At 42.3% G+C, this 13,744-nt stretch overlaps 1 protein-coding gene across 1 annotated transcript; it reads right to left on the reverse strand.

The window, feature by feature from the left end:
• Positions 1-250: 250 nt before the first annotated feature.
• On the reverse strand, positions 251-13,113 carry LOC128528525 (nuclear factor 7, ovary-like). Its single transcript, XM_053501398.1, has 9 exons — positions 13,049-13,113; positions 9,009-9,077; positions 8,739-8,795; positions 8,532-8,624; positions 8,358-8,396; positions 2,074-2,112; positions 1,952-1,978; positions 1,712-1,738; positions 251-1,126 (listed from the first exon to the last, which is right to left on the reverse strand). Exons 1-9 carry the CDS (start codon positions 13,077-13,079, stop codon positions 606-608), a joined length of 903 nt encoding a protein of 300 aa, XP_053357373.1. The 5' UTR covers positions 13,080-13,113; the 3' UTR covers positions 251-605.
• Between the last annotated feature and the right edge of the window lie 631 nt (positions 13,114-13,744).

Below are 13,744 nucleotides of genomic sequence, written 5' to 3' on the forward strand. Positions count from 1 at the left end.
CTGGGTTGTACCTTCAAGGACAATATACGTACCTTTGATTAAGGTACAATAATGTACCAACAAGTTTATAAAACAAAAGAAACATTTTGGTTGACCATGTGACAAATAATGTCTTTAATGGTATAGACATAATTAATACAAATTTGTTTCTTTTTATTAGGGTGCAATTCTATACCCTTGAAAGGGACCTTTATTTCTGAGAGTGTACTGTACATTTCTGTAGATTTGTAGAATTACAGTCTGTGCCTCACGTCTCAGTGATGTGTATGAATAACTACCTTCAATCAGTGTCTTTGTCTTCAAATACATTCCCATGCTAGAGCACAGGTAAGACCATATCGTTGTTTATTGTACCTATACAAAAGTCATTTCCGAATTTGAGGGATAATGTACACACCTCTAGAAACCCAATAAAGTCATATATTCACATTTATTATTTATTTGTGTCTCAGATTTAAATTGTTTCTTGCAACGTTTTATTCATCATTATAACATTCATAAAAAATATTTTAACAGGAGTTCAAAATAAATAAAAAAATGTTAGGATAATAAGACAATAAGACAACTTTCATTTTTAATCTAGGTAACCTGCTCAAATATTAACACTAGAGAAATGAAAGCAACACCTCCTGGGTCTCTTCAATCCCAATTTGAAAAGCTGCATAGAAACGAAGTTTTTCTTTAAAGGTGGTAAGATAAGAGTGTAAGTGGCGTTTAGCCACCGCATCGTAGAAGGACACTTGACCTCGTGCGTAGTCTAAATACAGACCAAGCTTTGCCAGCCTGATAACCATTAGCGGAGTGGCTTTACCATCATTGATTATTATCTTATCCTGTGCTGAGGCAATGGTCCAGATGCCAGCATCAGGATTGGTATCCGGAGTGTTATCTGCATTGAAAGACTCGGTACGCAGCCCTATGGTCCAGGGTACCTTCTGCGCCACCTTAAGTTCAAAATAAGACCTGGTGTCCAACAGGTTATCAGATGAAACACAGATACACACCTGATAAGTCTCTGCTGTTAGGGCACGAGTTGGACTGCTTGAGGATTCTTGGTAGAGACTTTTGCCATCAGCACTCACTTTGAGAAGATTGTGAGCTGATTGGGGGTTTAGAGTCATATCAGCTGTGGAGAAATCACAGTCAAATTACATTGCAAAAATAAGAAGAGTTCAACAGAAGTACATATAATTACTGTATTTGTTAGGATGTTTAACATTTAGCAGGGTTATCTTCAGTACTTCTTTAACTGCCTACACAGGGTCACAGAAAGCCTGGAGACTACCCCAGGAAAGTTTTGGGGTACAACCTGGAAAGAGGCGCCAGTCCATCGCATTTCAGGCATGCATACACCACACATGTATTCACTATAATCCACACACTAATTGTACCCTAATTGGGCATATTGCATATAACATGCAAGACTTTGGACTGTGGAAGGGAACTGGAGCACCCAGAGGAAACCTATTAAATATGGGGAGAACATGTGAGCTGCACATACACACAATCAAGGCGAGGATCAAACCCTTGATCATTTTTCTCATCACATCGCTTCAGCTAAAAGAAACTGTATTTTTGGACTCAGTTTTGGAGAGAGGATGTCATGCCTCTTACAATTCAGATTTGCCCCAGTAGTGGCAAAGCATCATATACCTCTCACGCTTTCTGCAATTTGTATGATTTAAATAAAAGACATTTACATTTACTCTACCTTTAGCTGCTACGATCCATCTCCACACTGCAAAAAACAGAGAGAATCACTACACCTTAAACAGAACTTTATACAGATAAACATTTGGCAGGTAAATTCGATCTAATCTATGTTTAAACTGTGGCTAAAATAATTTTAAAACATTTAATTGCAAAATCAATGCAAAAACAAAACTGCAAATTAAAAAAACACAGGCCAAGAATGATGGATTTGAATACAATGCAGTGAACATGTTCTCACCTTCCCCTGGAACAAGGCCTTCTTTAGCTGAAAGAAACAAAAACAGGTCAACAAACGCATATTCACAAGGCTGTAAGGCCAACCTAACATGTTTATTAAAACCATGCAAAGACAATACTTACTTGACAGCCTAGACAACTCATTAGAACCATCCGACACACCTTAAGAAGAAAAAAGAACAATAAACAGTATAGAAGATTTAAAATATTGGTTATGGAAATTAAGGTTGTTTCTCTAGAAAGCTTCAAACAATGGTGGCCAAAGATAATAAGACAACATCTGCCATGTATTATGTTTTCTCTTTTTGGCTCAATAATTGTCCTAATGAACCAAAAACTAATGAAAACCTGGTTATGTACTTGTATGTATTTAGCTTCTGGAGCCATGCCCTGCCTATACTTAAAAAAAAAACTGTGGGACAATGGTAAAGTCAGCAGCGGTTAAGAAACCGTATTCTGTACGTGATCTTCAGGATGCAATCAATTCAGGTAAGACAATTGAGCAGATAAAGATCAGCTGTTTATTTAGGAAAAAACTTCAGGAAGGCTTTCAGAAGACATACAGCAGCATTCAAGTATCTGGCTTTTGAAGAATTTCTTCTATTCCCAAATAAATCCAGGAGACTAATGTAAGAGATTAAAAGGAGAGACATAATTTTTTTTCTCTGCAGAGGGAGCACAGCTCACAATGCAGCAGCAGAGAGTTATTGCTTCAGCTAAAGCACAGAAGTGACTAATCAAACAAAGTGTAGAGTAAATATAGAGCAATTCTTAAACATTACAAAATGATGACTCTTCACGATTCTATATAAAGGGGTGACCACTTTTATACAAATACATGGGGGCTGGGGCTTCAGTCAAGATACTGTAGATGAAATCACTGATCTACACCCATCTGCCATGACATTAAAACCACCTAGGATTTGGTTTTCCCCTTGTGCCGCGGAGGTGGATCTGGCCCCTTGAGGCATGGCAGCCTCTGGGGGTGTCCTGTCGTTGCACCTGGACATTTGCAGCGGATCTTTTGGGTGCTGTGGTGGGGCCTCTCTTAATCAATCCTGTTTGTCTGCCTATAAGTGCTCAATTGGAATGGGATTTTGGAAGTTTGAGGTCCGTGTCAATGGCCTTGGGCTCTTTGCCTGCTGCGCGCGGTGTGATGCAGGATGTGGTGCACTGGGCGTCAATATCTGAGGCCTTTTACGTCGCCAGCATTCATGTTTTTTCAGTGTGTTATGCTTCATTTTGGTCCCTGGAGGCATGGGTCAACTTTGGGTGCCTATGATCCTGTCACCAGTTTACTGGTGTATAGTTAGTGATCAGTGTTATTCAATTTAACTGAACAGTAATATTGGTGGCAGTGGTGGTAATAGTATCACTGATTGGTTTAAAAGCTGCAGGCTTGTGTTAACTAGCCAGCTGAAAATATTACAGCACAAAACAGGAATATTAATGTTGTGGAACACCAATCAGAGCCCAAATCTAAATCCTGTCAAAAACCTGTGGTTACACAGTTAAACGGTTAAACAGGACTGTCACGAGCCAGTCTGATCAACCCAGCACATCTAAGTCATAACTCCTGCCAATACACTCTGCGCCAATGGCGAGAGCACACCTGTTACCAATTTGGCAATCAGCCAGGGACTTTAAAAGTAATGCAAGTAATGCATCGGCAAACTGGGATGCTCAGGCGCTTTATGACGCCTTCCTCCACGGCCTCTCTGAGAACGTTAAGGATCACTTGATCAGCCAGGATCTTCCCACTGATCTTAACGGCCTGATGGAATTAGTTGGGCGCACGGACGCTCGTTTGACACATAGGCGTCGCACTCGGGCTCCACTCTTCCATCCTGGACCTAGCCTTTACCCCTCCTCACAGTTGTCTCCGAGCCCTGTCTCATTGCTAGGTCCTAGTTCAGGCTCAGAACTCATGCAACTGGGTCGAACCCGGATTTCCCCAGAAGAGCATCAGCGGAGGCTCCAATCAGGTTCTTGTCTTTATTGCGGCCAGTCTGGTCATTATCGGCTCCACTGTCCACTAAAAGTCCAGCCCCTCCGGTGAACCTAGGGACTCTGGAGGGGCCAGTTTTCATCCGTTCCCCTAGCTCGCGGCCACTCCTGTCAGCTATTATCGTAGCTCAAGATAAGCCTCACATAATCCCCGCATTAATTGATTCCGGTTCTGACCAGAATTTGATCTCTGCATCGAAGGTTAAGGACCTTAATCTTCCTACACTAGCCCTGAACCAACCATTAGCGGTTCGAGCCCTGGATGGGACCCCGTTGCCTGTCATTACCCTACGCACAGCCCTGATAACCTTGCGAATTTCTGGCAATCACTCTGAAGAGACCTCCTTCCTCGTAATGGATAACGCCCAATCGCCCTTGGTTCTCGGACGCCCTTGGTTGACCCGTCATAATCCCCGTATCGACTGGGTCAAAAACACAATTCAAGAATGGAGTCCTTCGTGTCTTTTGTCCTGTCTCAAGTCAGCTCACTGTCCCTCAGCCACATCCTCTAGCAAGGAGGAGTTCCCTGACCTCTCAGTTGTCCCTCCTGACTATGCCGACCTCAAGCAGGTCTTCAGCAAATCGAGGGCTCTCTCCCTACCACCTCACAGACCTTATGACTGTGCCATTGACCTCCTACCAGGTACGACCCCCCCTAGGGGAAGACTATATTCTCTGTCATCTCAGGAGAGGGAGGCCATGGACAAGTACATCTCTGAATCTCTGGCCGCCGGGATCATTCGTCCTTCCTCGTCTCCTGCTGGGGCCGGATTCTTCTTTGTGGCCAAGAAAGACAAGACGCTACGACCGTGCATCGACTATCGAGGTCTAAACGAGGTCACTATAAAGAACCGCTACCCTCTCCCGTTGATGTCTACGGCCTTCGACCTCCTGCAGGGAGCCAACGTGTTCACAATGCTCGACCTGCAAAATGCTTACCATCTGGTCAGGATTAAAGAGGGTGACGAATGGAAGACGGCATTTAACACCCCGTCGGGACACTACGAATACCTAGTAGTGCCCTTCGGTCTAGCTAACGCCCCAGCGGTTTTCCAATCCTTGGTAAGCGACGTTCTCAGGGATTTCCTAAATATCTTCGTGTTTGTTTTTTTAGATGATATCCTGATTTTCTCACGTTCCTTGGAAGAACACCAAGTGCACGTTCGCCAAGTCCTCCAGAGACTCCTGGAAAATCTATTATTTGTAAAGGCAGAGAAGTGTGAATTTTATCGCCGCACCATCTCCTTCTTGGGCTTTATTATAGCCCCGTCTCGGATTCAGATGGTCCCAGCCAAGGTAAAGGCAGTGACCGACTGGCCAAGACCATCCACCCGAAAGGACCTCCAGCGCTTTCTCGGGTTCGCCAACTTTTATCGTCGGTTCATCCGCAACTACAGCTCAGTAGCAGCCCCACTCCTTACTCTTACCTTCACCAAGATTCCTTTTCAGTGGTCAGATCAGACGGAGTACTCCTTTTCCAAACTAAAGAGACTATTCACCTCAGCACCCATCCTCACACAACCAAATACCTTCCTCCAGTTCGTGGTGGAGGTAGACGCCTCAGACTCTGGTGTTGGGGCAGTGCTCTCTCAAAGAACCCCAATAGACGGTAAATTGCACCCCTGCAGCTTTTTCTCTCATCAGCTTTCCACCCCAGAGAAGAACTATGGTATCGGTGACCAGGAGCTACTGGCCATAAAACTGGCCCTTAAGGAATGGAGACACTGGCTCGAGGGGACTGAAGTCCCATTTCTCATTTGGACGGACCACAAAAACCTTGAGTATCTCAGGTCAGCCAAGCGACTGAACGCTCGACAGGCCAGATGGTCTTTATTTTTTTCTCGTTTTAACTTCTCCCTATCCTTCCGACCAGGTATTAAAAACGTTAAACCCGATGCCCTTTCTCGTCAGTTCGACTCGGTTGCAGATGATGTTCCAAAATCTACCATCCTGCCATCACACTGTCTCATTGGGGCTACCTCTCTTGACATTGAAGCCGTGGTTAAGCAAGCGTTGGACCAGGAACCCAGCCCTCCAGGGGCTCCCCCGGGCAAACTATTCATACCTCAGGCCGTTCGCCCCGAAGTCCTGCAATGGGGCCATAGTTCACTTTTGGCCTGTCATCCTGGTGGGTCTCGCACCCTCGCCCTTGTCCAGCAACGCTTCTGGTGGCCCTCGGTCAGAGAGGACACTCGACAGTTTGTCAACGCATGCGACGTCTGCACTCGGAACAAGTCCAGCAATAAGCCACCCGCAGGTCTTCTCAGACCACTTCCAGTGCCCCACAGACCCTGGTCACATATCGCTCTAGACTTCGTCACAGGACTCCCAAATTCAGAAGGCCACACCTGCATTTTAACCATTGTGGATCGCTTCTCCAAAGCTGCACACTTTGTCCCCTTGACCAAACTTCCCTCAGCCAAGGAAACTGCGGAACTTCTTATCCTGCATGTCTTTCGTCTCCATGGCATCCCCTCAGATATTGTCTCTGACCGCGGACCCCAGTTCTTTGCCCAGTTCTGGAGGGCTTTCTGCAAGCTCGTCGGGGCGGCCCCCAACCTCTCCTCCGGGTATCACCCTCAGACCAACGGCCAGACTGAGAGAGCCAATCAGGACTTAGAAACAGCTATTCGATGCATGACAACCAAGGACCCACACTCCTGGAGCCGAATGTTACCATGGATTGAATACGCTCATAACTCGCTACCCACAGCTTCTACGGGCCTTTCACCATTTCAGTGCAGTCTGGGCTACCAGCCCCCCTTGTTCCCGTCACAAGAGGAGGAGGTAGCAGTCCCCTCAGCCCAAGCCTTCATACGCCGTTGCAGGAGGACCTGGCTACGGGCAAGGACTAGCATTCGGCATTCTATAGCTCTTTTCAAACATCAGGCGGATTGCCGCCGCTCCACCGCCCCAAGGTATCGCGTTGGTCAGAGAGTAATGCTTGCCACCCGGAACATCCCCATTAACACTATCTCACATAAGATCTCTCGCAGATTCATTGGCCCATTTATTGTCTCCAAGATCATCAACCCATGCACAGTCAGATTGCTTCTACCATCCACTATGCGCCGAATCAACCCCTCATTTCATGTCTCCCAGATCAAGCCCATACGATCAAGCCCACTTAATCCACCCACCCGCCCTCCTCCTCCCCCTCGACTTATCGATGGTGGCGAGACATTCACCGTTCGCAGGCTTTTGAGAGCACGACGCAGAGGTAAGGGGTTACAATACCTAGTGGATTGGGAGGGTTATGGCCCCGAGGAAAGGAGCTGGATACCATCCAGGTTTATCTTGGACCGTTCACTCATCACAGAATTTCATCGGCAACATCCGGAAGCCCCATCATTGACGCCAGGTGGCGTCCGTAGGAGGGGGGGGTACTGTCACGAGCCAGTCTGATCAACCCAGCACATCTAAGTCATAACTCCTGCCAATACACTCTGCGCCAATGGCGAGAGCACACCTGTTACCAATTTGGCAATCAGCCAGGGACTTTAAAAGTAATGCAGAGAGCTCCTCACCTTGCCGATGTATCTTACTACGTGCCTCTCGTCTTGTTTCTTCGTGAAATTTCCTAGCGTCCAGGATTTGTGTTTTCGACCTTGCCTGTTTTGGATTTCGCTTTTGTGCTTCGCCCTCCGGATTTGCTCACTTTGGATTCGTCTATGTGTATGACCGTGTCTGTTTATCTACTCCGAGTTTGGATCACGTTTTGGATCTTGTAACTTCTCTCGCGGCTGGATTACTGGTCACCAATTTCGCCTGCCTCTCCGACCTCGACTTGCACTATTCCTCTCAAGCTGTGTGTGTGCTTGCGTGCACTTCCGCGTTCACGGAGATCGGACGAAGGAGTTTTATCAACACGAGCGGGGATTCACTTTCTGCCAGACACAAACTCCCAAAACACCAAACACTGCATTTACACACGCAAATTCTCATCCTCCACCCACGCATCACAGGAGACTCCCGCTTCACCTTCGACTTCCGGACCCCCCTACGCCATCGTCCCGCCTCCTTTTGCGTCACAGGAGATTCCCCATTCATCCCGTTCTCTCACAAAGCACCTTATTCTCCCCTTCTCCTATCTCTTCTACATATTGAAACTCCCTTGTGCTTCTCAATAAAGAAAGAAACACTATTAGTCTGCTATTGGGTTCACCCTTCTTCAGTCCCGCGCCTGAACAGGACTGTACAGGAGATCTGCTCAGAATTTAAAAGATCTGGAGCTTTTTGATGTAAATTTAAACAAATATCGATACAACTAAGTTGTAAACATTCAATTATATTTGTCCAATTCATGCTTCTGATTTTATTATTTTATTTGACACTTTATGTAGGTTTTTTTTAGATGATGCATTATGCAATAACGTTATAAATCATTGATCAACAATTACCTGTGTCGAGCTGATCAGTCACTTCCCTTAGTCTGTAAGCTGTTAGTGAGAAAATGTAGCTGTTCATTTTGGTGTTGTTAACGCAACTTGAAATCATCTAAAATATTTTATAAAATAATATCATATTTGAATAAAATTATATTCAAAATCCTTGAGCAGATTTTCTTCTCTTACCAGTGATAATGACTCCACCGAGGAGAGCGAGAATAATGACCATGCCGACCGAGAGTGTCACAGTCAGAGTCCTCCTCTGCAGAGTCACCGTGTCTGCAGTCATAGCGATCAGGATCATAAATTATAGAACATCATCTACAGTATAATACATGCATGCAAATACTTAAAACAAGTTATATGTAATTGTAATTACATTGAAACTTTTACCTTCTGTATTTTGTACTCGAGCCGCCTGTCGGGAATTGTCATTTTGAGAATTTCCACCTGGGCATCATAATCAAATATCATGATGAATATATACAGAACTGCACAAAAGTCTTGAGCCACTTCTCCTTTCTTTGGAAGCAACATATGAAGAAATAAGGGGTGGCTAAACACAGTAGTTTAAAATATGACTTAAAATTTTATATACTTTAATTTATAAAATATAAATTTCCTTGAAGTTACAGCTGTAATTTATAATAAATAATTATTTACCCTCCTCCTTCTTCTCCTCCTCATCATCATCATCTTCATGGATGTGGTTTGGGCAACTACCATTCATTTCTTAAGAAACACATGAATAACAGATAAATAATCATAGATAATGTAAGTGAAGCAAAAAAAAAGACAACCCCTTAAAACTAAAAGACAAAAAAGTTTTAAACTCAAATTGCTTTCCTAGTCAATGTAGAATTGTATTAGATACAATCCATATTTAAATAATACACAAATACACAGCATCCATTCATTTACTTACAAATGAAATGTTTTATAATAACATCTCAACATAAAAACAGGTATAAATGAAACTTCAGTTTGATGATGTTTTTTCAGTGAAAAGACACTGATTACTTTCAATATCTAATAGACTAGCAGCCACCAACAGCACGGTAAATATACTAATAGACTTTTACACAATTTAGATCACTGGGGTCCCAGAAGCTCAACCAGGGAAAACAGTCCCGGTTTGTTACAACTGTAAAACTCACAATCCAGCATTATTAAAGTCATTATATTTTTATTACATTTGTGGGATTACATTAACATCTGCGAGGGGGCTGCAGGGGATGGATTTTATTTGCCCTTTAAATTCACTGGTTTTATTATAACCTTATCTGCTCCCTTTCTGCTGTATCCTGGCTGACCCTGTGCTCTGACCTCAGATGCCTAACTGGAATATGCAAAAAAAGAAAAAAAAATCATCCCACTGTCCACATATAAGTTACATATAATAACAAATAATTTTTTTTAATGTTTTGAAACACATTTGTTCAAGTGTGTCAAATTCCTTCGGGTGCGTTTTGCAAATGACAAAAAACTTCCTGTTGAGTTGAGCCATGACATGTAAAAGGTGTTTAGCTCAATGTGCTCTAAATGTGTACCAGGTTTAGCATGCGTACATGCAAGTGTGTATGAGCTATGCATCAAAATCTCATGTGAGGGCCTTTCAGACTCTCAAGCATCCTAATGGCAGAAGATTCCAACCTGTCGAATTCTCATTGCCCCAAATTGGTGAAAAGGTTTTATGTTTAGATCTCCAAAAAGCCCCAGATGCTGAAAAGAAAAGCATCACACGATGATGTTACTCAATGTGATGTCACAATGTGACGTCTCGCAATATAATGCCACTCTATATAATACCACAGAGAAAGTTATAAACCACTCTTCAGCATAAGTTTAAGACATCGTTACGGCTGACACGTTTGAGATATCAAAAATCTCTCTACAATTTGGTAGCGATTGTATAAATTCCCTAGGAAGACTGTTTCAAATTCCTTTGGGTGCATTTAGACAAATGACACAAAATCGACACTGACTTTCTGGTAAGTAGAGCCCATGACATGCAATGTGAAACTTGTTCAGCTCAATGAGCTCTAAATGTGTACTGGGTTTCATGTGCATCTGTGCAAGTGTGTATGAGCTATGCAACAAAAACTTGTGTGAGGGGCCAGTGCTACTAGGGACCAGACTCTCATGCATCCTAATGGCAGCAGATTCCAACCTGTCTGTCAATTTTTACAAGTTTTTAAACATGTTAAGACCCTCAAAAAAGCCCCAAATTGTGGGGGAAAAAATCCTTGGGAAAACAATAGGGCCCTTCACACACTATGACAATGACAATATACAGTAGGGCAGATGTCATAGTGCTTGGGCCCTAATATATTAAAACAGTATTATCAGAGCGATGGCGTCATAGGATGTGTGGTTCACACATTTATTAAATGCAAATACTGTCAATTGTACAAGTATATATACAAGAGCAGTAAAACAAATCCTAATTATTTTTGTTAAATGACATGAAGAGAGCTTATTTGAAACACTTTAAGAACTAATTGCATAGTAAAATAGTATTTTATTGTTGCCACACTGCTGGTGGTTTTCCACCCCAAAACATGCTATAAACACCAAAAATGTATTTTAAAAAATGACATAAATATTTGGATTCTATTCAGATTTGAATTCAGATTCAGAATTCTCAACAAAACCAGACGAAATACCTAAATTGTCTAGATTAACCGAGTATGTCCAGGACATAAAAGATTGGATGACCAATAACTTCCTTTTACTAAACTCAGGCAAGACAGAGATATTACTCATCGGCCCAAAAACCAGCACACAACAGCTTTCACAATTCAGCCTGCGTTTAGAAGGATGTACTGTTACTACTAGCTTAACAGTAAAAGACCTTAGCGTAATATTAGACAGTAACTTGTATTTTGAAAATCATATTTCCAATATCACAAAAACAGCCTTTTCCCATCTTAGAAATATTGCCAAACTTAGGGGCATCTTATCCGTATCTGATGCAGAAAATCTAGTTCATGTATTTATGACCTACAGACTGGACTATTGTAATGCATTACTAGGTGGTTGCCCTGCATCCTCAAAAAACAAGCTTCAGTTAGTCCAAAATGCAGCCGCCAGGGTTCTCACCAGATCCAGAAAATATGATCATATAACCCCAATATTATCATCCCTGCACTGGCTACCTGTTCAGTTTAGAATTACAAAATAGTATTACTTACATACAAGGCTTTAAATGGTTTAGCTCCCACATACCTAACTAGTCTTCTGAAACGCTATAACCTGCCACGCTCCTTAAGATCACAAAACTCTGGACTTCTGGTAGTTCCCAGAATTTCAAAATCTACAAAAGGGGGTGGGGCTTTTTCATATTTAGCTCCAAAACTTTGGAATAGCCTTCCAGACAGTGTTCGGGGTTCAGACACAGTTTCCCAGTTTAAAAGTAGACTCAAGACGCATCTCTTTAATCTGGCATACGCGTAACTCATCCCATAACTTCATACTTCAGTACATCTATTCTGAATGGCAACTACGCTAATTCTCTCCATCTGTTCTGTACTTTTCTACCCATCCCGAGGCATCTGGAGATTGTACCAGCTTCAGTAGATAAAGGCCAACCCTGTGAGGATCCTGAGGCATCCAGAGAAGGACCAGCTCCAGCTGAATTCTGCCTTATTATGATTGGAGCTACACATCCTGCTCCTGTGCTCCCAGTGATCCAGATCCCATCTGCCCTCTGCACCTACTGACTCATCCCTATGCTGAACTGGACTTCATGTTAATTTAAAGAATTTCTGTTATATTGTACTCTCAGCTGCATAACACACATGGTGTTATATCATCTCTATCTGTTATCACCCAGATGAGGATGGGTTCCCTGTTGAGTCTGGTTCCTCTCAAGGTTTCTTCCTATTGCCATCTCAGGGAGTTTTTCCTTGCCACTGTCGCCGTCACCCTTGGCTTGCTCATCAGAGACATTTCATTCATTCATCTCATTATTATCTAGACACATTTTTCTCACACATACACAATTTATTATTATTATTAATATTTTATTATTTTATTATTATTTTATTTATTATTATTATTAATTTTTTTTCTTTCATCTTTGTGAAGCTGCTTTGAGACAATGACCATTGTTAAAAGCGCTATATAAATAAAATTGAATTGAATTGAATTTGCATTCCGACACTATAGATTTCGATTTCTAATGTTCCAGTCAGATACAAAAACTTTGCACAAAATTAGCTAGGCCAAGTTAATACTAGTAACACAGCGCAACTGCCACCTGGATATGAGTGGCAGTGAGAGAAGCGCTAGAGTGTAACTAGAGTGGGATCCTTCTAGTTATGACTAAACCTGTAGGAAAATGAAAAAATCATCCAGACACTCGTGTATGACTTTACAGTCGATGGCCATGTCGGTTTTTGAGATTAATGTTAAATTTTATTTGAGATATTTAACTTTGTAGACTGTAACATTATCAGATATATATTGCTCCAGAATGGACAGCAAGTTGCTACAAAATAATGAAAACATGCCGACTGTCAGCAATTTACATCAAAGCCAACGCAGCTTTATTAAAGCAGCAAAGAAATAAAACAAACATTTCATATCTATGTTCATCTTTGCCCAACCATAAACAACCACATTATTAAAATACAAAAATAATAGCTACTGTAATACTTAATATATTACACTTTAGTCTGGACATACAGATGAGACCTTACCTTTAGTTGGGTAAAAAACACAACTGAACATCTGATTGTAACGTCATTGCCCACTTTGTCATTTTAACCACGTCATAGAGCTTAAATTCAATCGCAAGTTGCTAGGACTTGGTCAAAATGCCAAAGCGGGCATCAACTTTAAAGTTTACTGCATTTATTACAAAGGACAGCAAAGCGGGTCAGCGCTGGCGTCTGGTAACCAATGGCAACCGTGGATGCGAGTTGATGACGTAGATAGTTGGCGACAGAAGCGTTGTTTATGTGTTTTGGCTTGTTTTTAAGTAGAATTGTTGTAATTCATCAGTAAATAACTGTAATGGGTGTGAGTGATTGTGACAGACACGCAGACTCCGTCACAGACCATTTATTTCGCGGACACCCATCACAAACATTATTTAAGTCGCGGAACGAATTAATTTGAAGAGAAAACAACGAGCGTTCTTCAAAACACGACATAACCAAAGCGTTTTATTATAAAACACGGCTGTTTTTTTTTAACATGACGGAACGAAAGCTGTTTAAAAGGACTGGAATGGACCAACGGGAATAAACTGCGACTGAGCCCCAGACACTGAAGCCAAACATCTCCTTCCATACCTGACTAGGAGAGAGTAAAGTACTTCAAGTCTGATTAACCTGTGCTTCTGGTGTAGATACTAAAGGTGCTAAACGGAATTGAATACAATCCGTCATGCA

Source organism: Clarias gariepinus, chromosome 1 (genome assembly GCF_024256425.1).
Source record: "Clarias gariepinus isolate MV-2021 ecotype Netherlands chromosome 1, CGAR_prim_01v2, whole genome shotgun sequence".
Lineage (NCBI taxonomy): Eukaryota > Metazoa > Chordata > Actinopteri > Siluriformes > Clariidae > Clarias > Clarias gariepinus.